This window comes from Montipora capricornis, chromosome 2 (assembly GCF_036669925.1).
Source record: "Montipora capricornis isolate CH-2021 chromosome 2, ASM3666992v2, whole genome shotgun sequence".
Taxonomy (NCBI): Eukaryota; Metazoa; Cnidaria; class Anthozoa; order Scleractinia; family Acroporidae; genus Montipora; species Montipora capricornis.
In genome coordinates this window covers 13,122,491-13,147,427 of record NC_090884.1, presented here as the reverse complement: position 1 = coordinate 13,147,427, position 24,937 = coordinate 13,122,491, and the positions used below count along the sequence as shown (strand labels likewise).

The window sequence follows — 24,937 nt, the reverse complement described above, 5'->3', positions numbered from 1 at the left end:
GGTGGGCTTGATGCAGTGTGATACTTTGCTTTGAAGACATCAAACACGACTGACTTGAACTACGTACTGTTATCGCTGACTAATACCTCGGGAATACCCCGTCATGCGAATACAGACTTCAGCTTCTGGATGACGGCCTGGCTTGTCATCTCTGCTAAGCTCAGTACCTCAATGAACCTTGAATAGTAGTCCATCACAACCAGGTATTTCCTACCATTAAGCTCAAATGGGTCTGTGGACACATTCTGCCATGGCCTGTCAGGTAGAACTGAGGTGATTAGTAACTCCTTCCTTTAAGATGGCTGGTGTTCCTGACAGAAGTGGCATGACTCTATTTTTGCCTTGATCTCCTTGGAAATTTGTGGCCACCATACAGACAAGTTGGCACATTCCCTGCATTTTAGTATGCCTTGGTGGGCCGTGTCTATGCGTTCCAGTATTTCTTTTCTCATGTCTGCTGGTATCTTTATGCGATCATCATATGTCAGAAGGCCATTGGTGATTGATAAGTGACCCTGTGAATCAAAGAATTCTCGTATTTAGGGAGGGACCTCTTCCACATATGTTGGCCGTCCTTGTAAGGTAACGTCCATCACCTTTTGAAACTGGGCATCTCTTCTTCTGCTTGCTTCTCTAATTCTCTCCAGCTGAGTACCTTTGGCTGGTCCGGATGACTCCACTAAGTCTACTTGTAAAAGCTTGAACATCTTTCGCAGTGTCATGTTCTTGCTTTAATTTAAGGTGACTTCTACACAGGGTATCTGCCACCACCATCTGCTTTCCTGGTTGATGAAGAAGTAGCTTCTTCTAAAAGAACATTACCCAATTCAAAACTTGAGTGCACAAACCATACCCTATTTCAGGCACAAACGGTCAAAGTTGATAGCCTATTTTAGACCGCAACAGCTAAAAAAACATACCCATTACTGTAGGACTGCACATACCTACATGTATATAGCCTCCCCCCCCCCCCCCAGGGTAACATTTTCAGTGCTTGTTTTATTATGAGAATTTCAGTGGCTTAAAGTAGCTCCAGTACATGCCTGATAAAACTGTCAAGAATTCTCCCAACTCCTTGAGTGTTTAGTTGAGGCTATGTAAACATGGAAAAAAGTCCTCTATTGCTTTTATAAAATACTTCTCTGAAAACAAATGAAGGAAAAGGCTGTTTTTTTTACTTCTTAATTGAAACAGATTTCAATACCTACTCATATTTCATACCAGCCAATCAACACACGCACCTGACAACACATAACCAATCAAAATTTGTGTGATTTCACAGCCGTGTTTACATACTCTCATTTCAACACAGCTATTGACCAATGAGAGTGCGCGTACTATCCTAGTTATTTTACAATATGTAATAGTTTGAATAAAAATTATATTACTTTTCTTTTGATAGATATTTTTAAGCCTTGTTTTGCAAGAGATCTCCTTAGTTCTCATGAGGCAACAGTATCATGATGTGATGAAATTACTGGAGTCCTTTGACAGAATGGCCACAAATTCCCTGTTCAGAAAGTACAAACCAAACAGCCCACTTCATGGCCATGCTAAAGAGTGGTTAGTTCAAATACTCTGTTAATAATTACTGGGTTACCATAGGCAATCCAGTCGGAAAATGATTTTAATTTCTCCGTTTCCTTTTTCGGGAAATGGAAAAGTTGCACAATAGCTCTTTCCTTTCACTCCCCTGCTTGACACTGCGTACAGCCTTCTGCACATATTTTTGGTAGGTTTCGTGGGGTACCCTAGTAGAAATGTGTAGATCAATTTTTATCCGGTGGACACAGTAGAATATTTGTATATGCGTATTGTAATCTACAGTAATTTTGAGGATTATGGTCAAACTATAATTATGTGACACTTGACCAGTATTAATTTTTCAAAATTTTGAATTCCATTTTTAGAATCCCCATTTACATGTATTATTATCTTTGTTGTATATCCAGAACAGAAAATTCATCTTAAAATTTTCTTCTTTTCAAATTACTTTTCAAGAAAAATATTCTGTGGTACTGAAAGGAAAAAATGACTTGCAATCAAATATCTAAAGTTATTAAGAGAAATGTGAATGTTTATTTCAGTGTTGTGATTTAGCTTGACTGTAATAATTTAAATAAGCAGGTGGAGCAGTACTTCTACTGTAAGTACGACCATATTTACCTACTGTAGCTACAGTACAATGCAATGGCCTACAATGACCTACAATGGCCTACAATCAAAAAGAAAGACAAAAGAGGATTGGGGTGAAGAGTTTGGTGAGCAGAAAACATCCATTGCACGTTGTCACGCAATGCTTTTAGTCCATTGCATGATAGCCCATATGAAGACAGCAATATTATTACGCATGTGAACTTGAAGGCAGAAAAGACCCTTGGATGCTTTTCCTTTGTTTTAAAGCTTAATTAAAAATGTACAAATACCAAGGCTTTGCTTGGCAAGGATAAAATCTTAATTAGAGCAGGAAAAAATGATTCCCACAATGTTTTGTTTGGTTCAGAGTGTACAATGAAAATTTTCAACTTGCACAACAACGAGGTTTTGATTGGTTCAAATTGCAGAGTGGAGTGTTTTTAATCTTTTACTGCAAACATGCTGCAGTGCCCTCAGAGCTGCAAATTGTCTTTTAGTTTAGCTTATAATGTACTGTAGATCATTGTAGATCATTATTGTAGCTCATTTTAGCTCATTGTACATGTAGATGTAGACCACTGTAGATCATTTTAGCTCATTGTAGGTCATGGTAGCTCATTGTAGGTCACTTTAGATCATTGTAGGTCATTGTAGTAGGTCACTGTAGGTCATTGTAGATCACTGTAGGTTATTTTAGGTCATTGTAGGTCAATGTAGGTCATTGTAGCTCATTGTAGGTCATAACGTAGCTCACTGTAGGTCATTGTATATCACTTGTAGGTCATTGTAGGTCATTATAGATCATTGTAGGTCGTTGTAGTTCATTGTACATGTAGGTCATTGTAGCTCATTTTAGGTCATTGTAGATCATTGCAGGTCATTCCTTGTTTTAGTAACTATGCTTCAAAGATGATGCAAAATGTGCAAGGTTTAATTGGTCGTTGATTTATAATATCTCACATGACAAACAAATCAAAAAACTCATAAACCAAACACTACGAAGTTTGCAAAAGCATTTAAATCAGCTAGGTTTGTATAAAGAATAAAAAACAATCGTTACCAACCAGCATTTTCAGGCAACGCGAGTGACGATGCTTGCATGCATACATGAGGTACTGCACCAGGTTACTAAGCAGTTGATTGATCATGTCTTATTTGGAGAAACAGAAATGCCTTTTTGAGCTTTCCACCTTTGGTAAAAGAAAATTTCTAGTGTCTATTTCATATTTATGGTAGTGAGCATCTTCAACATTTAGAGTTGGACAAATCCTTTTTCATTTCAACTGGAATTGGTTACATTCATTTTTACATTCATTGTCCACCACTGCGTTTGTTATGCCCAAGACAACATTGTTATGTTAATTTTTAATAATTTATTAAGCTGGAACTTGGCTCTAAGTCTTTGACCTGTGTATAAGTTGAGTGCAATTTTTGGAGCTTCTTTTGAGGCCATAAAAGGTCGACTTACATGTATAATACACATGTAATTTGGTAAATGTTTGTATGTCAGAAGATCCTTCATGCAAGAAACATCTTTTTACATCAATAACCATTGTTACCCCCTTTCCACCATGCAATGTTGAAACACACTTTGTGGACACTGTCATGTGATTGCAACATTGATAAGGGGGAGGGGGGTGAAACATAACACAAGAGGGGATTAAAGAATTCCTTCCTGGAACAAAGGTGTCTCTTTTCGGGGAGTGTGTCAAGTAGTTTTGTCCCTGATTGAAGGTCTCCAAATGATAATATCGATGTTGTCTTTTGGGGTAAAAATCAAGACTAGGGTAAAATGAGATTGACAGGAATGAAGCATGCTGTATGATATTGTGTTGTAAGATTGCTTACAAGGTATACAGTAGCTTATAAGGTGTACCATACATGTAGCTGAGCATCTCCTTATTCTTTGGTCCCTGCAAAAAGGTGGAAATATGCGATCACAAGCATCCTTGAAGAGGATGTGAAAAGGAGATTTAGGAATTGGTCGTGGTCCCACATGAAGGAACACAGGTGAGGTGGAGTACATGACTTGTATTTACTTGTATTCTGCATGTAAATCTTAGAATGAGATTTGGATGCGGAATACATTCCTTGCCTCTTGTACATGTGTATGGGGGTTGCTTTATGATTTTTTGGAGAAGTTAATGTGTATTATGCAAAAAACTGATTAACTGATAATTATTGGGAATGTGTGAGGCATGTGCTGCATGCTAATTCTCAGCAACTTTGCACTTGTGACATGCTAGTTTTTGTCTTAATGGTGAATTAAAGTTCACTGCATGGATTTTCATTTGGAATTGACTATAAATCCTAACTTTTTTCAGGGACCTCTGTCGAAAATACAAAGATTTGTACAAGAAGAAATTACTCCAAAACAAGCCCTCGGATTCACTTGACAAAAATTTAGAGGTATAGTCACTCTCATCTCTGAAGTGCTCATAAGTTCTCTATCTTACAGTAGTTTCAACTAACATAATTATTCATCTTTATTAATTATTTCTGGGGCTTAACATTTATCATTTCCTTTATACAATTCCAAAATGCTACTGTTGCGGCAGGTTTTTCCCCTTTATTTGACATTTGTAAAGCCAAGCTCCGAGTGTTAATTGTGTTTTGTTTGGTTGCCAGGCCAGTCCTTTTCTAAATGTAAAAGAATGGTTTGACACTGACTAGTTTTTTGATGTTTCATTCAAGATGTTTTGGCTGGTTCTTGAGCCTTCATGAATCAGTTGAAATTTCAACATTAGTACGTGTGATTCAAAGAATAGCACGTCAAACGCACCCTGAGGAAAAAATCTCCCATGAATTTTCAAGAAAAAACATAGCGTGAGACTTATGCGCATACCAAAGACTTGTGGATCCTTTATTCACATCCAGGCTTCCAAACGGAGTTGCACATGAAAGTTAGCCTCATGTCCAATGACTCTGACTCTTCCAAAATCCATTTCATTGTTGTTTTCATTGACATGGGAGGAGATCTTGGAGTCATGGTCCAACATATTAATTGCCCTTTTTGTGTTCTGCATTCCTTGTTTTCAATAATCATTCAGTTTGACCATTGTGTACAAAATTGCAGTTGGTGCAACTGATTTTGTATACTATTCCAGATTGTGGCTGGTCAACCTTTTCCTGGGCTTTTTGTCGCAGGGACAAACTGTTCAGAGTTCTCAATGGTTTGAAGGCGACTTTGATTTTTTGTTGCATTAGAAATTGGCCAATCCTTTCTGAAATACCAAGCACATAGGGTAGCACTTCCAAACCTTTGCTTAGTAGATCAGTGGGGGGTTTTGACAGCGACCTTTTGCAGCTATTGATGAAGGATGAGGGATGATAATTGTCTCACAGGACAGCCTTGACTCCTTTCGTTTCTTCGCGTTTCCCTTTCTTTGTCCTGCGTAGCAACGCACTGCCTACAGATCTTTTATTGCACATGGAGTGGTGAGAATTGAAATGGAGATATCGGGTTGTGGTAAGTGTTGTCAGCTTTCTGTAGACATTCACTTCAAGCTGCCTACCCCTCCTTGTGGTGATAGTGTCTAGGGAAGGTATTCCTTGTCCCTTGGTGTTCTCAAGTTCTGGAGTGAACTGTACAGTACCGCCTGAAAGTAGAGACCCCTTTGCCTCGTCATTGCTGTGTCACCCTGTCACGACTTTCTCTCGGTATTCCTGTGGTAGGCCGATTTTCTGCTAGGCCAGGCTCCAAAGTTGCCGCAGGAAAGTCAACCAAGGTAAACCCTCGGTAATTAAACTTCCGTGGTAGAGTTGTAAAGGGTTTCCGTTGATTTTGTGTTTCGATAAGCTAGATTTTTATGTTAAAATCCCACCGGAGTACAGAAACTGAAAAAGGTTTGGGCTGAAAGTTTCGAACAGCAAAGAGGATTATAGCCGCTAGTCATGGACCTTGGTTGCCTTTATTTTCCTTTTACATGCAAGAGAATATCTGTAGCTACATTCTGACCACATTTTGAAACCTTCTTTGCGACACATTGTGATTGCAGTGTTCATTCAAAGGTTCAACAAGTCAATTTCATCGAAGCTTGTCCCACTGGCATGGACTTCCCTGTCATCACATTTTAAAGTTTTAGTCATTTCAGTTTATAGGAGAGTATGTCCGCTTGTTTTTTTGCAGCTCAGCGCACGGAACATACATTTACATTTGTTAGCTCGATATCCTGCAGCCGGAGAGTGTTTTGACAATAATTTACATACAAATGTTTAAGTTTAAGTTTAATAATACTTTGTCATGCTAATACAAGTAAAAAAAATTACAGAAGACACAAAAAGTGCATGACTGGAGAATTATAATTGGGGGAAACTAAAGAATGTTCTCCAATATTAAACATTCTAAAAATTAAGAAGTTTAAATGCAGCCCAAAACTAGTCTAATTAAAATGCATACTAAAATTGACACTAAAACTTATGAAATAAAATTTAAATACGGCCCAAAGCTAATCTCGATCTAATTAAATTACATACTTGTCACTCATGATTTACACCTGATTTAAAATTGACACAAGTGATCTACAGTAATAGATAGGACCTAAAACTGGGTAATGAAGGTGCATGCATAATGTTCGATGGAATACTATTCCAATCTGTTATGTAGCGATTAAAAATTGATCGTTGTTCTTTCCCGCAGCAAGCCTCCTCTTTTCTCCCATGGCAAATTGCACCTCGGTTTTACCGAGAGAAAAAAATTTGCATACCTCGATGGCGTGCGACCACTGCCCGCGCAGTTTATTGGCCTAGCTCCCATGAGTGTCCTATTAGCTCAACTCCAATCAGAAATCAATGATGATGTAATAACCTTAAACTTTTGGCTGATTGCCAACAAATTAAGCCTGAATATAGCCAAAACTGAAGTTATGGTGATAAGCTCAAGGCAGAAAATAATTAAGAACGCAAGTTGATTCAGAAATAAATAATGACAGATGTACAATGTATAAAATGAGTTCATCATGCAACATCAGTTGGGTTATAATAATGTGTCTATGACACTCTGTCCTGGTCCAAGCATATCAAGGCAGTCTCTAAAAAAGTATCATCAGGATCAGAGTATTGAAGGGTTTAAGACCTTTTGTTGATAGACACTGCACTGCCATTAAAATCTATGATTCTCTGATAGAGCCATTATTTCCAGTACTGTATCCCAGTCTGGGGAGGCCTTGCTGTACATCTAGCAGGCAAACTTTAAAAGTTGCCAAATCGTGCTACCAGAATGATCACAAAATCTAGCTATCACACAGAATTGAATTATTTACTTGATGTGCTCAGAGTCTCTGTTAAAAGGGCAAAGCGAAAGCTATCATGATGTTTAAAGGCACTAAACAGTCTAGCGCAGTCCCTGACTATTTAAAAAAGTAGAATTTTCTTTCTTTTCAGGGGCTTGAGAGGCAGCTGGATGTGTTGAATATCACCATTTGTCGACGCCAGGCTGCTTTTGAGGTTTGTGCGCTGTGCTTAACCAAATGTGGTTTGTTGTGTTAGTAGTTCAAATGGTAAACATCTGTAAAGGTTATCATCAGCATGTATCTCATCCGTGCTCCTTGATTTGCCCTTTCTTGGATCTTCCTGTTTCCAACTTCCAACTTTCTGCATTCACGAGGACTATCTGGAGAATCAATCATATACATGTATAATCATTTTATTGCTTTTGTAAATGAGAAAGACTTTTTCTGAGCTCCATTGTAGTAGTTTAATTGTTACATGTACATGTAGTTTGACCGCCATTTCAAACACATTGCTTAATACATGTAACTTAATTTTCTCATACCTTGGTATAGACTACCTACATGACATGGTATAGACTACAGGAAAGGGATTTTTTTAAAACATGGTTTGCAATAATTTATGGTGGACAATCAAAGTCATGATGTCCACAAGAACATGTTTATAATATTTTGGAAGTACAGTATGTTTTGAGGAATATTGTACTGTGCAAGAGTAGCGAGATGCGATGTGGGAAAAAAAACACTGATGATATGTAGCTTGACAGTGCTTTAGATTGTCATATATAGTACTTTTTGCTCACCAGGAGGCTGCGGCTTTAAGGAAAAAGAAGAAAAAGGAAGATGACAAAAAAGGTAGTGGATGGTTTTCAGGATTGTTTGGTTCCAGTAAAAGGAGCAAAAAGGAAGACCAAACTGGTAAGGATTCTCTCCTGGTCAGCATAATTAAAGTACCAACTGCGGGGAAACAAACCCTATACAAATGCTTAAGGTTAGCATAGTAAAGGGTTTGAGATTTTTCTGGATTCTGCATTTCCTTTGGTCTACATTCTCCCTTTTTACACTGACCATTTCCATCTTATTACAGTATCAATATGATCATTTTAGTTTCACATACATCTAATATCTTTATGGTTATCAAAGTATGAATCCTGGATTTCTCAAATGTGGAAGTGAAGACTGTTTTTCCTGAATTAAAGGTGAAAACATGATACAGGCATTACAAATAAATGTTCTATTTAAATAATGGCCGCCGGTTATACAATGTACATGTAGATACATGTAAAAGTGAGAAGTGATTCTCACATTCATCTGGGCGATTTAAGCATTTGCTCTCATACATGCATGTACAAATGTAGACACCTGAAATATTCAGGTGACTCCAACAGGATTTGAACCCATGACCTCTGCGAGGCCAGGAGCAATGCTCTACCGCTTCTCACTTTTAACAATATGACAAAATATGGAAAAGACTTGAACAGACTTTTTGTTCAAAAGGGTAGGAACTTGGTTCTTTCAGAATTGACAAAATTATTCACTGTAGGGTCACCTTTTGTATAATTTACAGAAATATTAACTGAAGAGCAAAGGAAAGAAGAACTTGAAAAGCTTTATTCGGCCATTGGCTACAGTGAAGGAGAAGTTATCACTGCATTTCCAAAGGAGGTAAACTACAAAAACATTGGGCAAACATCTAATTACTTGCATTCCTGGACAAAAGTGAGATCAGTTGGTTACAATGTTCTGGTATTTACAAGCGCTGAGTACTGAAGGATTGAACCAGGGACCACCCAGAAAACTCTAGCCACACTGTACATCAGTATGGGAGAATATTTGGAATAATCTTAAAAGAATCTCTCAAGAGTCTTAGCCTTTGCAACTTTAAAGAGTCCTTAAAAAATGATATTCTCAAGTCTTCTTATTATTTTTTTTGGTTTTTGCTGTTGTTTTGTTTGCCAATTTTCTTTGTGCGATCATAGTTAGTAGAGGGGACTCCTCTACTAAACTATGGTGCGATGACTGATGTGTGTGCTTGTGCATGTGCTTGCTTTTTCTTCATACATGTACATGTACTTGTGCCTCCATGTAACAATTCACAAAAATAATTTGAAGTCGTTTAGTGATATGCCTTGATCCTACAGAAGGAAGCTCTTTAGTTATTGTTTAGTCGGGTTTATACCTTACAAAATTAAGTACAGGTAATGTTTTCCTTTTTTCCTCTCTCTTGTCATTGTGTGGTATAAATAAAGAGGTTTGTTGTTGTTGTTGTTGTTGTTACGAGACCCATGATGATGAATGATACTGATGACGGTGGAATGAGCAATGTTTGTGATGATGATGGGAAGATAGGGTGTACTCAGAGAAAAAAGGGGATGCTTGCAGAATCCAGCCCATAAACATACTGTACACCCACATTGGTGAAGGTCAAATGCTCTGACCACTGCTCTATCTCTGAAAACCTCTAACAATGTGGCCCAACTGGAAGACACAATATTTATTATTACCAGGAAAGAAATAGGTTTAAAATATTATGTTACTTTCTTTGCTGTTTTTCAAACCATTATATGGGTATAAATATTAATTTTTTATGTATGCATTGCCTTTGTTATGAGTGGGGTACATGTATAGTTGGAGCTGGACTTAACTCTCTGTCGCAACTGTGACAGGTGGTGGTCAGCCATTCCTCATGGTCGATCCATTGACACAAGAAAATAATTATCTTGACAAAGTTGAAAGACATCACTCAAGATGCTCTAGCTACTTCAGATAATTAAAGGCAGTCTCCATGGCATTGTTGGCAACAACAGACGCTGGCCTGAACTGAACCATCCAATTGCTGGAAAATTTATTTAATTTTTATCTTTTCGTTTTTTAGTGTGAGACTAATAACAGGTCTTTCTTAATTCCCAAGTGATTGGATACATGTACTGTACATTCATCTGAAGTTTATAGTTTGTAACTTTGAGAGAAATACAAACTTTCTTCTTTGTTAATTTTTGTTGTAGTATGTAGATAATAAAGTCATTGTTCATTTGAAACAAATCAGTGTGGCTCTTAGAGATGACACAGAAGGAAGGTAGGTGTAAGACAATTTACTATGACTGTCACAGTCATTACCTGCAACTGCCAGTAAAAAAAGACAATTTTGGGTCCCGGTACCACATTCTTTAATTGTAACATTCTTTTTCTATGTTTGATAACTTGGGGTTGCTTTTGTAGTCAGACATCTGCTGTTATGAATTAATTGGCACTGCACACTGGTTTTCAGGTTGATCGATGTTGCAAGACTAAGTTTCCAGGACCTTTTCACAGACCTTTCTCAACGAACATCTGCTCAAGCTATCAAGTTAGTCTCTGACATCTTTTCTTGGTTTTGGGAGGGCATATGTTTTCTTACAATGCATTAAACAAAAGAACAAGTCATGAGTTTTAACTTGTTCCTTACAGTACATTCATTAAAGATGTTCCAAATATGTTGTGGTTTTAAGCAAACCCTTGTAGCAATACATGAAGTTTAAGGGGGGTGACACTTAACTACAAAACGACAATGGTTGCTAAAGGGGCTTTTTAGTCAAGGCCCCAGCACCAACACAAAGAGGTTGCATGGATGGTTCTTTGAAGTAACTTTTTCAATGGAAATCTGACATCACTTCAATCAGAAGACGCATGCACAACTACAGTTGTAGTCCCAGTTCTCTGCCATGCGTTTCATTGAAAAACATGTAAAAACTCTCAGGAAACAAAAGGAGGAGGCGGTTTTTTCTCCGGATGGGAACTGTCGCATAATTTTTCGTTAATTAATTGTAGCATGGAATTTCTATTTGGACAAAAAATGGAACTGACATTAATTTTTTGAACAGTGCATAAAAAGAGGGCCATACCTTTTTGAGAAATAACTTTTTTAAAATCCATAGACTCTATTTCAATCGCAAATAGCTCTAATCAAAGGAACAGCCTTTCCACAGACTTCCAAACACGCAGTTTAGTTTTATTTACAGTTTATTTCTTAATTTACTTTATTCCATGTTTTCTGTACTCCAGTGCATTTGTGAGTTGCAAAGTTTTGGCAAAAAAAAAGTTAGTCTCGAGCCATGAAAGGGACTTGAGAAATGATTATTTGAAGGGGTCCATAGCAGCAGTTGGTAGTTAAGAGCTACCCCCCTTAAATACAGTTGTACTTGAGCTTCCTACCGTTAACTCAGGGCTGTCATTAAGGGCCGGGGGCTGGTATTTCCCCTAGCTACTATGAGCATGACCTCAGCCACTTTAAAATAGAACCAAAAATAGCTTCGAGAAAGTCTACATTGAAAATGAAATATCTATAAAAGAAAATGAGTAAACTTGAAATTTCTGGAACGCGCGAAACCTAGCTCTGCTTTCCTATAAATGTAAGTTTGAATTCATCCACAAAAAGTATGTATAAAGACCTTTGCGAGGTTTCCGTTGTGTGAAGTGTCAGTGTCAATGTAGACGCATGCGAAAACTCTCGATTTGTCAATTTCAATATTGTCAAGAATTGAGGCAGAAGAAACTGGGGCCCTTTTTTTTACAAGTACAGCCTCAAGGTAATCGAGTCAAAGGAATTTAAACCCCAATATCTGCCCATTTAAGTAGCCAATACATAATCATTCAGACTCTTGTTTCTTCCTTTCCTCTTTGCTTCGGGCAAAAATACCGGTACGTGGTGCCGAGTGGTCAGGAAAAAGAGAAGTGTTATTCTTCTGTGCAGACGTATATTTCACTGTAATACAATGGACGTCTGCATTTGTGGGCTAATAGTCAGAGCAGCGCGAAAAATTTTGGCACGAAATGTTCTAGAGATACAGTACTTATCATGTTCATGTTCAAATTATTATGATTGGGAAGAAACCATTTTTAAAAGAATCAAGGACAGCAAATTCAAACCTGCGAAAAGCAAGAGGCTTTCCCTCCACAGTTCCAGAGAGAACGCCTGAAGCATTTAGCCAGTTTTCAACAAGCAAAACAAAAAAACGAACCACTGCAACGAATGTGATGTCACATTGTGAGATGATTCATCGTAATTCTCTGTGTAAAGTTTCCTTGTTCCTTGAGAGTTCATTTATGTACATGAGACTGTTAGTGAAATATTGAATTTGAGTAATTACCGCTAATTTGCAGGTACCATTTTGAGGTGGGGAGGGGAGAGTGGGGAGTGTCTCTTGAAAGTGGTTTCCTGCCTACTTTTTTTCTATACCCGGCAACTGGAAATCTTACAGGCAGTTACATGCAAGTTTTAAACAAAAGATCAAAAAAGGCCCGGCCCTACTCGGTAAATTAAGCTTTGATAAAGAATCATGTTTGAGTACAAACAAGAATGACAACTTTTACTATTTTTGACTCTATTTTATTTTTTATTTATTTTAATTGTATCCATACGCAACAGATACTCTGCCTCTCATGTAGGTAACTATTTGTGGACAAGCTTTTTTGTATTCTATACTCTGTATTTTTTAACGTTGTAAGTAGATAGGCAGGTCTACGTCAGCCATTGGCTGACTTTTACCAACCTGCATTAACAAATAAAGCTATGTATGTATGTATGTATGTATTGACAGCTCTGTTAACTGATATTGAAGCACTACTTCCTTTTAATTGGTAAAAATGAAGTAAATTCAAGGGTGGGGTGGTCTCTTTCAGGTCCAAAGGATCCAAAAATACAGTAGGCACCAGGTTGTCTTTTCGAGTTTGTAGTGGTAGAGCATTCAAACTGTCAAAGGTTCAGTGAAATTGCTGAGATAGCAAGTAGCATACCTGCCTGGTGATCTCACAGACTTAGTACTCTCAAAACATCCAAAGTTTTGAAGTTTAAAAAGCAGCCTTTTAACCTACATTTGAACTCATCACAAACAGATGAGCTTGGGAATTGGTGCCTAAAGGTTAGCAGGTTCGCAGCTGCAATGTGCAGAGAGGAGGTTTCCATGAAAACCGTGGAAGCCTGAACCACCCCCCAAAGTGGCCACTGACCGGCACTGTCACAATGAAAGGATTCAGTGGAAACCAATACCAGACCACATACTTACCAAAGGGTCGGCATACCAAGAGGAAGGGAGTGGATGGTGCAAGAATCTGCAAAGATTTGCTTAAAAAGGCAGCAATAAATGATTCACAAACATCAGCTGAATGAATTATACATGAAAGCGAGAAGCCACAAAAGCCCCTTTGAAACCCCTGAGGGCCACCCCATAAGTCATTTACATGGCTGCAAATGGTTAAGCCCGTTGGATGCCTTTATGTGACTTTAACTTTGCGTAAATGTTATTTTAAGCCACACGTAATGGCTTGTCTTGTAGTAAACTTTATTTGCTGGAGTGTGATTTATCTCCTTGATAAAGATATCTGACCAAAATAGATGAGGAGCAGAGTCACTGTCAGAAGTGAATAACAATTAAATTTGTAACATCTATTTTCAATTGTGATAAAATTTTGAAACAGCTGATCTTTCAAGAACCGGCCCTTGTAGCACTTCCTTTGGTAAAAATGAAGGCCGGTTGGACTGAAACTTGTATGTGTTGGAGGTCAATGCTGGGGAAATGTTATTTGCACCTGACAGGGTTTCCAAGTCAGTCAGAAATGAAACTGGCCTATTTGGAAACACAGTAATGCTTTCTGGAAAATGAAAGTGATACATAAAAGTGATAACCTTTTTTCAATTGGAAAAAAACAGGAAAACTTTGTCAAACTGAAAGCGGAGAAAAAAGTGCATGGTACAGACTTTGAAAGCCTTTTTTTGGGAAAAATTAATGTGACAGATGCTCAAAAAGAAAACAAACCCAGCAAAAGAACAAGCTTGTTTTCTGAAGTATTGACCTTGTCTATGTCAAGATACTGTTAATGGTCCTTCAAGTGATTAATTGAAACCCTTTTTTATTTTATTTTACCAAGGATTACTGCAAAGGTGGACCTGGTAAAAATGTATGGTTGCAGCCGTGATGATGGAAAGATGCCTCTTATCATAACATCACCAGATGAGAGGGCAGGTGGGTATTCTTTAAAGGCTAACATACACCAGTTAGTCTTAATTTGTTTTGTCTTTTGATGTTGGAGTGTTCTGAATGTGACAGAAATAGGGTATTTCGAATGACATTCGTCACACAACCCTAATTATTTTGGAAGTAAGTTCAGCTACAGTAATTGTTTCAGAACTTTAAGGATTATTTTCAGAGAGGCAAAATCAAATTTCAATTGAACAAGGCTTCAAAGGGAATGCAGACTCTCATATTCAGTGGATCAAAACGCATTTGGATTTAAATATACAGTGTGAGTCAACTTGTATCTTATAAAGATACAACAGGAGAGGACAGAATAGTAAGGATGGACATTTTCAAATTTGTAAACAACATGTTGGGGAGTTTACAAACCAAAAAATGTACAGTGGAAAGGAGAGATCATGTAAGCTGTTGTAATAAATTTATGTAAGTCATGAAGTGACCTATTTCAATTAACAAGGAAAACTGACCTAAAAGTTGCGTTGTATTGAATTTCAATCATGCTAGACTACAGTAGACTAAGTATGTTTTCCCCAAGTTTTTTTGCTTGTTTTGGGACTGCGTTAGAATTGGTGTCTGTGTGAATAATAATTTTTATTAGGCAAGGCTGCTGCCTAAGAAAATTTTTCCACAGCCCTTCAGGCTTCCAACATTAAAAGTTAGTAGCCCAAGTCATTTTTTCAAGAGCCCAGAATTAATTAATTAGAAGTGAGGATGAATCACCTTGTGATAAGTTAGGGGTCCGTTCGGGATACTCAGTCAGAAATTTGGTCACTTGCGCTCACAAGTAAGGCGCCCCAGGCGACCAGGTGACCATTCGGCAGCAGCCTTGTTAGGCACAGTCACTATGACAAGTTCAGCATCTTTAGTCTAGCGAATAACTGCAATATCTCAGGTACATTTATTTCCAGAAATTTCCCTAATAATAATTAGATGCTCATGGATTTCAATAGGAGTCACAAAGTGACATGTCCTTTTGCCAGCATCCAAACTATTTTGTCATTCACAGGTACACATCTTGCTCTTTTCAATGCTTCCTTTGAAACAAATCCTTTGGATGGCAAGTGTGACCAGAGGGCTGTTGTCTCTGCCCAACCAGTTAAAGTCACCTATGATGCAGTTAGTATTGCCAAAGATGATTATTCACAGTGATTAATGTACTGTATAATGTGAAAAGCCCTCACCTAACAGCTGTACATGAGCAAATTAAAAGAGACCTCGTGTTCATGTCAGAAACATGCATAAACCTAGCTTAATTGAGAATATGTCTGGGTAACTGAAACTTTATTATTTTTTAAAGGTCCAGATTATGTCTAGGATTGACCCTAAATAGATACATGTCAATTTCAATAAGCGTCACAAAGTGTCCCCTTCTCTTATAGCCAACTTCAACATCACTTGTGTCTCCGAATATAGATAATTTATGTCACAAATTGTCCCCCTAATGCTGCTCTTTAAGTGAAGATTAACTGCTGCATTTACCCAAAGCTAAAAATAATGCTAACCTTTACCCTTACCTTGTTGTTGAAAATAGGTAGCATTTGCATAGACTTAAGGGAGCACCTCATGTTGAATGTCAAAATTGAGCAATTTTTGCCATGCATCTACCTGTAATTAGAGTCAATTCAGGACATAAGTGTAAAGGTCATGAATTGCCTGCTTGTGCACACTTACGAAAATTAGTGTCCTGCATACATTTTCACTTGCTTTTGACCTGAACTTTAAGCTGGTGGTACAAACATAAGAAAACAAGGATTAAATGTTTACCAGTGGTCAACAATAGTTATATATTGTGGTGTCTTTTTCTCCAGCTGGCTTCCCTTCAATCTTTTTGTGTTTAAATTGAGAAGCTGTTGCCTAGGAGGCATTTTGATAACAATGTCACAGTACAGTGGCAAAGGTTGCTGAAATCCTGTTTGTGTAATCAAAGAACAAAATTTCCTCCTTTCAAAAAGTTACTTGTCATGTTAAATTATATATGTATTAATTTAGAGAACAATCTAGAAATCTGGATTTTTATTTATAGTATTTTATTTATAAATCTGGATTTGGATTATGCAGCCTTCTTACTGTAGATCCTTCAATTTGTTTACGGTTGAATTACCTGTATTCTGTTGCTCTGTACACATGCCAACGTTAAAATCATCATTCAAAACCTGGATTTAGGTTTCCCTACATGCAGCATTAGCACCTCAATCCTTTTATTTTTTACCACTACTTGATTTTGGTCGTGGGGAGTCAGGGTGGCTTAGTGGTCATCAACCGTGCCTCCCACCTCTGTGACCCAGGTTCAACTCTGGCCTCGGGTCGTATGTGGGCTGAGTTTCAGTCAATCTCAATCTGACTCTGAGGGTTTTTCTCCGGGCATTCCGGTTTTCCTCCCTCCTCAAAATCGACTCCCGGCCTATTCTATCAGGCTGTGGTGCTGTGCTCTGAGGTCATACATAGGTCGTGTTCAGGGGCCGAGTGCCTAGCCGGCAGCACAGCTCCTTCGGCCCGACCTCGTTGAGCTGTGCCCTTAGTAATTCAGTCTCTGACTGTGAGAAAGGGCGATTAGCAGATCACATATTATTATTATTTTTTTTATTTTTTTTTTTTAATTTTTTTTTTTTTTGCTTTTTAGAATACTGTTGAGCATATGGTTACATTTTTTCAACCACCAAAAGATGTTCAACTCTCAGAGTGAGTTCAGTATTGATTGTTCCTAATTTTTAAGTCCATAATAATATTATAGTCTCATTGTACCCAAGTTTCACGCAAAATAACAGTGCTTTTGTAATAGATTTGAGAGAAATTATTCTAATTACTCTACTGTTTTTGAAACTGCACACTTAGAACTGCTAGGGCCGGCCGGATTGACTTGATTACTTGTTAGTGTCACTGTTATTGTTTTTTTTTTTTAAGCCAGTGTTATAATCTCAAGTACATTTATATTATTTCTTTTGATTATGTGTACGTTTATTTTAATGACTTTCATGTATATGCGTGAAACATTTGACAAATATTATTTTAAAGAATGATTGGGAAAAGGTGTTTCTTTATAAATCATGATTTTTGTATGTTAATTGTGTTAAAAAAAAAATGAAAAAATAGGCAACAAAGTCTGCATTGTGAAAGTTCTATGGAAATAATTTAAGAAATTGTAGTTAACATTAAGAGAGAATGGTAATATAGGCAACGGATGTACAAAAGACGGCAATCATACAGGGAAAACTAAAGCGATAAGCTTGAAGTTATCAAACAAGAAGAACTTCTTTTATACAGACTGTAACTGACTACTATGAAACTGGTAGCACTTGATCAACCAAAGTTTCATAATAAATATAGGCTTTCAGCTGCAGCATACTCACGATTGGAGGATCTGAAGTCAGCATCTAAAGCGAGTCTGTCATATGCAATTGAACACCACAAGGTTTGGCCTGATCGAAGTACATTGTATACTGGACACTTTCTGTTCTTACATCCCTTTTAAAAACATGCAGATGCTTGTAATCATTGTACATTAAAGATGTTGTATTTAGGATGCTAGCATGATATCACATTTGAATGATTAATACAAGTGCTTTTTGATCTGTCTAAAGAGAATCTGTGAGAGATTGATCTCGAGACTTTACCCAGGGTCAGCATGATTGCAATTATCGTGATCGATGGGGCTCTGCTGCCCAAAAGTCAAAGAAGCACTATATGTATGGGATGCACTGACATTTTCCTTATGCTTTGTCTTTGATATTTGTGGATCTCTATCTTTGCCTTTTTGCAGTACATGTAACTTTAATTTAATTCTCCCACTCCTCCCTAACTTCAGAAAGTAAGTCATGTTTAGTGGCTTTGAGTATTACATGTACATTCATTTTATCAATGAGATGGTGGTAGGTGGTGCTTGCTCACAAAGCTCGCTTGGCATGATTACCAGTATTGCTTGTTATAAATCCTGCCTCAGGCTCTACCACCTTCCAAAGTACAGGTGCTGTAAGGTGGGGCTAAAACAGAGGTCACATTTCACAGGTCAAGACTAAAAGTCCCTGTTCAGCCGATGAACAGCTATAAGGTGAAGAGTTTCCTAGACCTGAAACAACATAGAGTTGTTAGGGCTAGGAGACACTTTTGGTGTTGTTTGTTTGTCCCAGTAATATGTACACTAACCTGTGACCCATGTTTTAGACACACTGTCCAAAGTACCTGCTTCTGAGCATACCCCATTTGCCATGAGTTTAAATTTGGTTCAGATCAGTTTGCTGATTTAAGGTGGCTTACTAGTTACAGTTTTTGGAACAAAAAGATCAAGATTTTGAAAGCTGTGAAATTAAAGCAACAGGACGTCTCTTCTGAAGTGTAAGTCACTGCAATTGATGTAAAATGTAATTTTACCTAAAAAATAAATGCAAATCAGGGGGAAGTGCTAAATATAATGACCGAGCTCCTGGAGGGGGAACTGGAAACTGGACATTTCAAAGGCCTTTTTCTTAAAAACTAACCATATGACCCCACCTTAAAATTTCAGTATTTCCTTGGGGAGAATAAATAATCACGTATAGGAATAAATAGTTAAATCTGTCTGACAGGTTTTTTGCAAATGGCAAAAATGTCGATTTTGGTCTACTTTGATAATAACTGAAAAACTGTCTAATATATCCTTTTTATATTGTTTGCTAATTCCCAAAATTTTGACCCTGGTCGTACACCTAGGTTTTGAGATAAAAGCCTTTGAAATGTCTAGTTTCCAGTCCCCCCTCCCGGAGCTTGGTCACCATATTTAGCATTTCCCCCTGATTTGCAGTTATTTTTTAGGTAAAGTTACATTCTACATCAATTGCAGTGACTAACACTTCAGAAGAGACACCCTGTTGCTTTAATTTCACAGATTTCAAAATCTTGATCTCTTTCTTCCAAAAACTGTACTAAGCCACCTTAAGTATCCACATTACATCCCTTTAAGGACATTCGCACCCAAAATGTTCCCATGTACAGATTTTTTTAAAACTTGCCACGCAGAAAGGTTATGATCTACTTTTGCCAAAAAGGCAAAAAAAATGGGGGGTAACTGTGCTCGTATTCGAGATCGTGAGGTGCACTTTTAGAAGATTGCGTTACTCTAAGATAATCTTAGCTTACAACTGTCAGCAATAGAAAAGCTACATTAGTGAAATTTATATCAGGTAAACGTACTCAATTCAACAGTAACTAATATAACTAAATTAACCTTTGCAGCTGATGTCTTTTTCTGACGTGAAATAGACCTTGAAAAACGATACATATTAGTCTAAGAAAGAAAACTTCAGTCGCACGAGAACATAAAAAGCAAAATATTTGTAACGTTACTTCTGAAGCACAGATTTTTTTTGGTTTTTTGTTAAAATGGACAAAATCAGAAAAGAACGTGATCTACGGAAAGAAAAATAGGGGTCACTGAGCATTCAAGAGAGTAAAATCGCTGTGAACTTGTCAAAGCCGATGGTATATTCGCACTGTCAGGTCATTGCGTGACATTTTCGAGAAGACCTGGGTTTACAGCTATCCCATGATGCCACACACTTTCAGGTTCTTTTCTTGTGAAACGAGATGCTTCTGTGAAGCATACACTGGGTTGCCTGTGGTACGTGCTACAGAAAATCAGAAGGCACTGAATTGTGTGGTATTGAAATACAGCATTCCAGTCTCTGAAGAATAACAAATAAAAGAGAAGCGAGAAACATTGGCTTCTGGGCTGACATGTTGATAATTTTCAAGTTCCCTCACAACTTCTTTTTACCACAAGTGTGCCCTCTGAGCATCTGAAGGCTTTCTAATACTAAAGTTCACTGAAGTTAAGCCCTGCCGGACGGGGTTAGTGTTTGGATGGGAGACCAAAATAACGTACCCCTCTTAAAAAAGAAGCATCGGACCGAAAATACTATTAACTCTAACAAATGCGAACTCAGCAAGGTACAGATCTTTTTAGCTTGCTTTATGCAAAACAAATATTGATGAAAAAGCAAATAACTATTGATACACAGTTTTCAGAAAGAGCAGAAGGAAGTTTCCCGGACGGTCGATCGAGAATAAAATATTTACGACATCAAAACAACATTAATTTTGAACCGTGAATATAGAATATAGAAGTTACGATCAGCGACAAACATTTTGGGAGATTTTTGCTATGTTCAAGTAAATTGCAAAATCGAAAAGTGACATGGCCGGAATTCAGCGGGCGCCGTGATTAAGTTACCGCGGCATGTTTACTCGTCAAACAGTGAAGCATCTGTGTCAAATGATGGCAAGATACCGGGTTTTTAAAAAGTTTCTTTTTCTGTCAAGTGTTATAAAGTTTGACAATGAAATGAGCGAAGTCAAAACAAAGATCACAATCGCCCAACTCTTGTTTATGCAAAGTCAAAATTTACTCTCCAAGACGCGTACGACGTTATTATCACCAGGTAATTCCATCATTTTGGAAATAGCAGCTACTTTATTATTCATCTGCGTCACAAGTTTTCACTGATTTTGGGGCTCATTTTGTTGAAACTCAAGCACGCTTTCAACAGGCCTTTGAACCCTTCCTGCTTACAGAGCAATACTAAAAAACTTCTCGCATATCACATTTCAACGTTAAGCTCGAAAATTCAATACACAACATGATATTATAATTCACAAAGGCAGAAAATACCACAGAATCCTTTTCCAGCGAAAGTTTTATTGAAACAAACAACATATTTGCTCTTAGAGGCGAAAACCTCTTCCTATTTCATTGCGTGCGTGAAGACAAGAAACTCAATTGTGTCAGATTACCTTCTACTTCACGTAAATACTGCTCACTTTGATTTCGTCTCGACGGGCGATAGATTGTTGTCGAAGTCCAGTACTCGTCGCTTTTGAGATTCATGCCTAGTTTATCCAACTGACTTTCCATTATTGAGCTCCATAAGGGTATATTTTGTTTAAGGATCCACTAAAACGCCATTCGCGTTGCATGACTTTCGACGCCATTGCAGGCTAAGTTAATGATTCTACTGTGTCCACCAGAGAAATCTACGCAGTTCCACTACAATCTCGATCCTAAGAAAATACGTGCAGAAGGCTCTATCCACAAAGACACCACCTACCAGGGGAGTGACAGGCAAGACTTTTACCGACACGGAAAAAAAAAAATATAGAAAAAAGAAAAAAAAGAAAACAAACAAACTAAACGCAGACCTCGACTGGGTTTGCCCATAGGCAACCCAGTAAAAAAGGTTTGCATCTTTAGCATCGTGTTTACCTTCGTGGTCTGCGATGCATGACGTGTGCGTTACATGTGCGAAAAAATGCACAGTAGCAATGGGTGCGAATGTCCTTAAATAGGACTGTATCACAATACTGTATCCTGTAACAGCATTTTTTTATTGGTGGCATTTGGAACTCTTGTCATGTCTCCGAGCACAGTTTACTTTGTCTTGAGGTACTACATTCTTTACAAAAATAAATCAGTGACTTCACTTATCATGTCCGATATTAATGAGTAGATTCTGCAGGGTTAAAATGACGAAATTGTATAAAAAGGAGCCCATCACTTTCAGAGTATAGCAGTTAATATGCATGAAATACTAATAATTATTTAATAGTAATGTCATCTTGTCCGTAATGGATGTTATAAACTTATTCGTTACAACATTTTTGTTTTTTGTAACCAATACAATGTATTTATGTTTTCAGATCACAGATGTGAATGTTGATGTTAAATCGCCATTAATCATAATCCCTGAGCAAGGCATCTTTGAGAAGTAAGCACTGCCAAGATCTGAAGTGCAATCCAAAAAAGGAATTGCGCTTGTATTTGGGAAAAAAAATATGGCTTCTTTGAAGATTAATGCAATGGTAATTTGGTAATGGCTTTATATACCACTGACATATTACATACAGTCTAATGGCAGTTTACAGTTCTTTCTCTGGAGTGCGATCAGATGTCAGGCTGTAAAGGTGCCCCTGGCAGCTGCTATGAATCCATATTTTATCTCACCAACCAACCCAACCCATAAATGAATGTGAAAGGAGGACATTTGACTAATTAGTTATGACCTACTTTTTTAAAAATCTGCATTTTGGCTGTATTTTTGAACAGGTCAAGGGATGTCTTGGTTATTGATTTGGGACACCTGAAGATTACCAGTGATCCAGACCAAGAGAGGATTGTCTCCACAAAGGTACTTTGTGGTTCAAGCTACGTTTATAGGTGTTAATGTGAACAAAGCGGGTTTCCAAAAAGTGAAAAGTGGATAAAGTATGTTATACGGATGTTGGGGAGTGGGGTGGTGGTGGTCTTAAAAAATTTGGATTTCACCACCAACGTGGCTCGGGATCAATAATTATTCCAGGATTTGACGCCATACACTGTGAAAAAGTAATGAGAACGTAATTCGACGAAATGCGCGAATTTCGGGGCTTTTCGACGAAAAATGGCGAATTTTTGTCCAGCGCGAAAGTTCGCAGAAAATTCGCCGAATTTTCGCAATGTCTATTGTTGTAGTTGACGCGAATTTTCGAGCGAAAATTCGCTTTGACCGACAATTCGTTCCGAAATTTCGAGCAAAAATTCGCTTTGACCGATAGTTCGTTCCGAAATTTCGAGCTAAAATTCGCATTCACTGATAATTTGTTCCGATATTCCGAGCGAAAATTCACTCTTCCCGAATTTTCCTTCGAATTTTCGAGCGAACATTTGTTGTTTTGGTATAGTTTCTGTGGGTGTTACCAGCGAGCACAACACTAGAATGTATGGGATAGAAAGCAACATCTCACCCTATTAAGTGCTTTTCTTTCAAACTTACCATGCAAATGTCCAGACAAAATAGACCTCATGTTTGTTTTACAGTCTCAAGGTTTCCAAACTAAAAGTTTCTTTCTTAAGGCGCCGTTACACTATGAAATATTTCTCGATGCTATTCTATCACTGCCGTTCCAAATTGCTCGAAATTGCTCACCTGAATCCTTTCCCATTCCTTTGGCAGAGGTTTTTTCGTGAAAAATGATTTCAAGCAGTCCTTCTAAAGCGACAAAGTTTACAGTGTCCCCAATTTAGTGCTGCAACGCTGGCTTTCCGTTTCCCTGCGAAATTACGCTTTTGGTTTTTCGCGCTGGTCTCGAAAATGCGGCGAATTTTCTCCCATTGTTTTTAGAGCGAATTTTCGCGCTGGTCTCGAAAATGCGGCGAATTTTCCCTCTTTGTTTTAGCGAATTTTCGCGCTGGGCTCGAAAATGCGGCGAATTTTCTCTCTTTGTTTTAGCGAAATTACGCTAGAAACATCGCGAAAAGACGCTCGAATTTTCGAGCGAAATTTCGTCGAAAGTTCGCAGGGACAAAGAACGAAATTCGCGCATTTTGCTCTCATTACTTTTTCACAATACTCTATGTGGGTTGAGTTTGTTGGTTCTTTCTTTGTCCTCTGCTTCAAGAGGTTTTTTCCTGGGTAGTCTGGTTTTCCCGTTTCCTCAAAAACCAACAATTTTGATTTGATTTGTTCTTTTTTTCAGTTGATTTGTAGTCTCTCCAATTAGTAGAGCACTCATGTTCCGCTAAATACCTTGAGACTTAAATAAAGTTATTATTATTATTATTATTATTAGATTCTCTCCAGCTTTCAATTCTTGCTGGGTGTTCTATGCCACGTCTCAGCTCCTTCCCGCAGCTCAGAGACGCAGCACCTTTCTGAGGATGTGTGATGTTCCCAACAAGACCGTCATCTGGGTGCTGCCAGTTATATCGGGTATACCTGTAGGTACTCCTGCCACTTCGCGAAGTCTTTCAAGACTGTTCCAAGGGCCCCTATAACCAATGGTACCACTACAACTTTTACCTGGTGTATCCGTCCTACTTTGAAAGGTAACTCCTGGTATCGCTCAATCTTCCAAGCCTCAGTTGTCACAATATTCTGGTCATCCGGCACGGCAACATCAACCAGTAACCACTGGTGCTTATCTTTCAAAACAAGAGTTATGTCCGGTCTGTTGTGTGGTATGCGTCTGTCAGTGACGATAGAACCATCCCACACTAGCTTCACGTGATCATTCTCAATCACTGGTAGAGGCTGATGCTAATACCATTTCCAGGTCATATTTTTTACTCAACTCCCAGTGGACTCTTAATGCTACCTTATCACAGCACTATTTGTACTACTTTTGTGCTAAATTAGAGCAACCGCTCACAATGTGTCATACACTCTCCGAGCTTTTTCCACACAGTCTACACAAAGGAGAGTCATTTGTCTTATCGTTGCAGCACTTGATCAAGTTGGTTCTCAGGGCCTGTTCTTGAGCTGTGCAGATCATTCCTTCTGTTTCATTCTTCAAATATCCATTCTGCAGCCATCTCCAAGATTCTTCTCCAAGTTCCTTCTGTTGTACATCCCTGAGAAACGCACTATGCAATGGTTTGTCCTTCCAACCTCTTTCGTACAACCTTTTCTTACACTCGTCAAAAGACTCTGTTGTCCTAATGATCACCTTCTCCTCCCAAGCAGCCTTTAGCATCCAACAAAGTATCCATGGAGGGACCTTGTTTCAGTCTCAACACATTCTGCCACACTAATCAAACCTCTTCCCCTTCCTTCCTTGGTA

At 38.1% G+C, this 24,937-nt stretch overlaps 1 protein-coding gene across 1 annotated transcript in view; it reads left to right on the top strand.

Annotated features, from left to right (window-relative positions):
* The window catches only part of LOC138038918 (intermembrane lipid transfer protein VPS13A-like), a 133,743-nt gene that overhangs the window by 12,239 nt on the left and 96,567 nt on the right, over positions 1 to 24,937 (top strand). The window contains exons 13-26 of the mRNA XM_068885012.1: positions 1,403 to 1,563; positions 4,060 to 4,146; positions 4,461 to 4,545; positions 7,519 to 7,581; positions 8,171 to 8,282; positions 8,932 to 9,029; positions 10,370 to 10,440; positions 10,633 to 10,710; positions 14,268 to 14,362; positions 15,381 to 15,490; positions 16,995 to 17,053; positions 17,699 to 17,783; positions 22,040 to 22,107; positions 22,446 to 22,527. Of these exons, the coding sequence (XP_068741113.1) occupies positions 1,403 to 1,563; positions 4,060 to 4,146; positions 4,461 to 4,545; positions 7,519 to 7,581; positions 8,171 to 8,282; positions 8,932 to 9,029; positions 10,370 to 10,440; positions 10,633 to 10,710; positions 14,268 to 14,362; positions 15,381 to 15,490; positions 16,995 to 17,053; positions 17,699 to 17,783; positions 22,040 to 22,107; positions 22,446 to 22,527 (1,254 nt within the window). The remainder of the gene's footprint in view (positions 1 to 1,402; positions 1,564 to 4,059; positions 4,147 to 4,460; positions 4,546 to 7,518; positions 7,582 to 8,170; positions 8,283 to 8,931; positions 9,030 to 10,369; positions 10,441 to 10,632; positions 10,711 to 14,267; positions 14,363 to 15,380; positions 15,491 to 16,994; positions 17,054 to 17,698; positions 17,784 to 22,039; positions 22,108 to 22,445; positions 22,528 to 24,937) is intronic.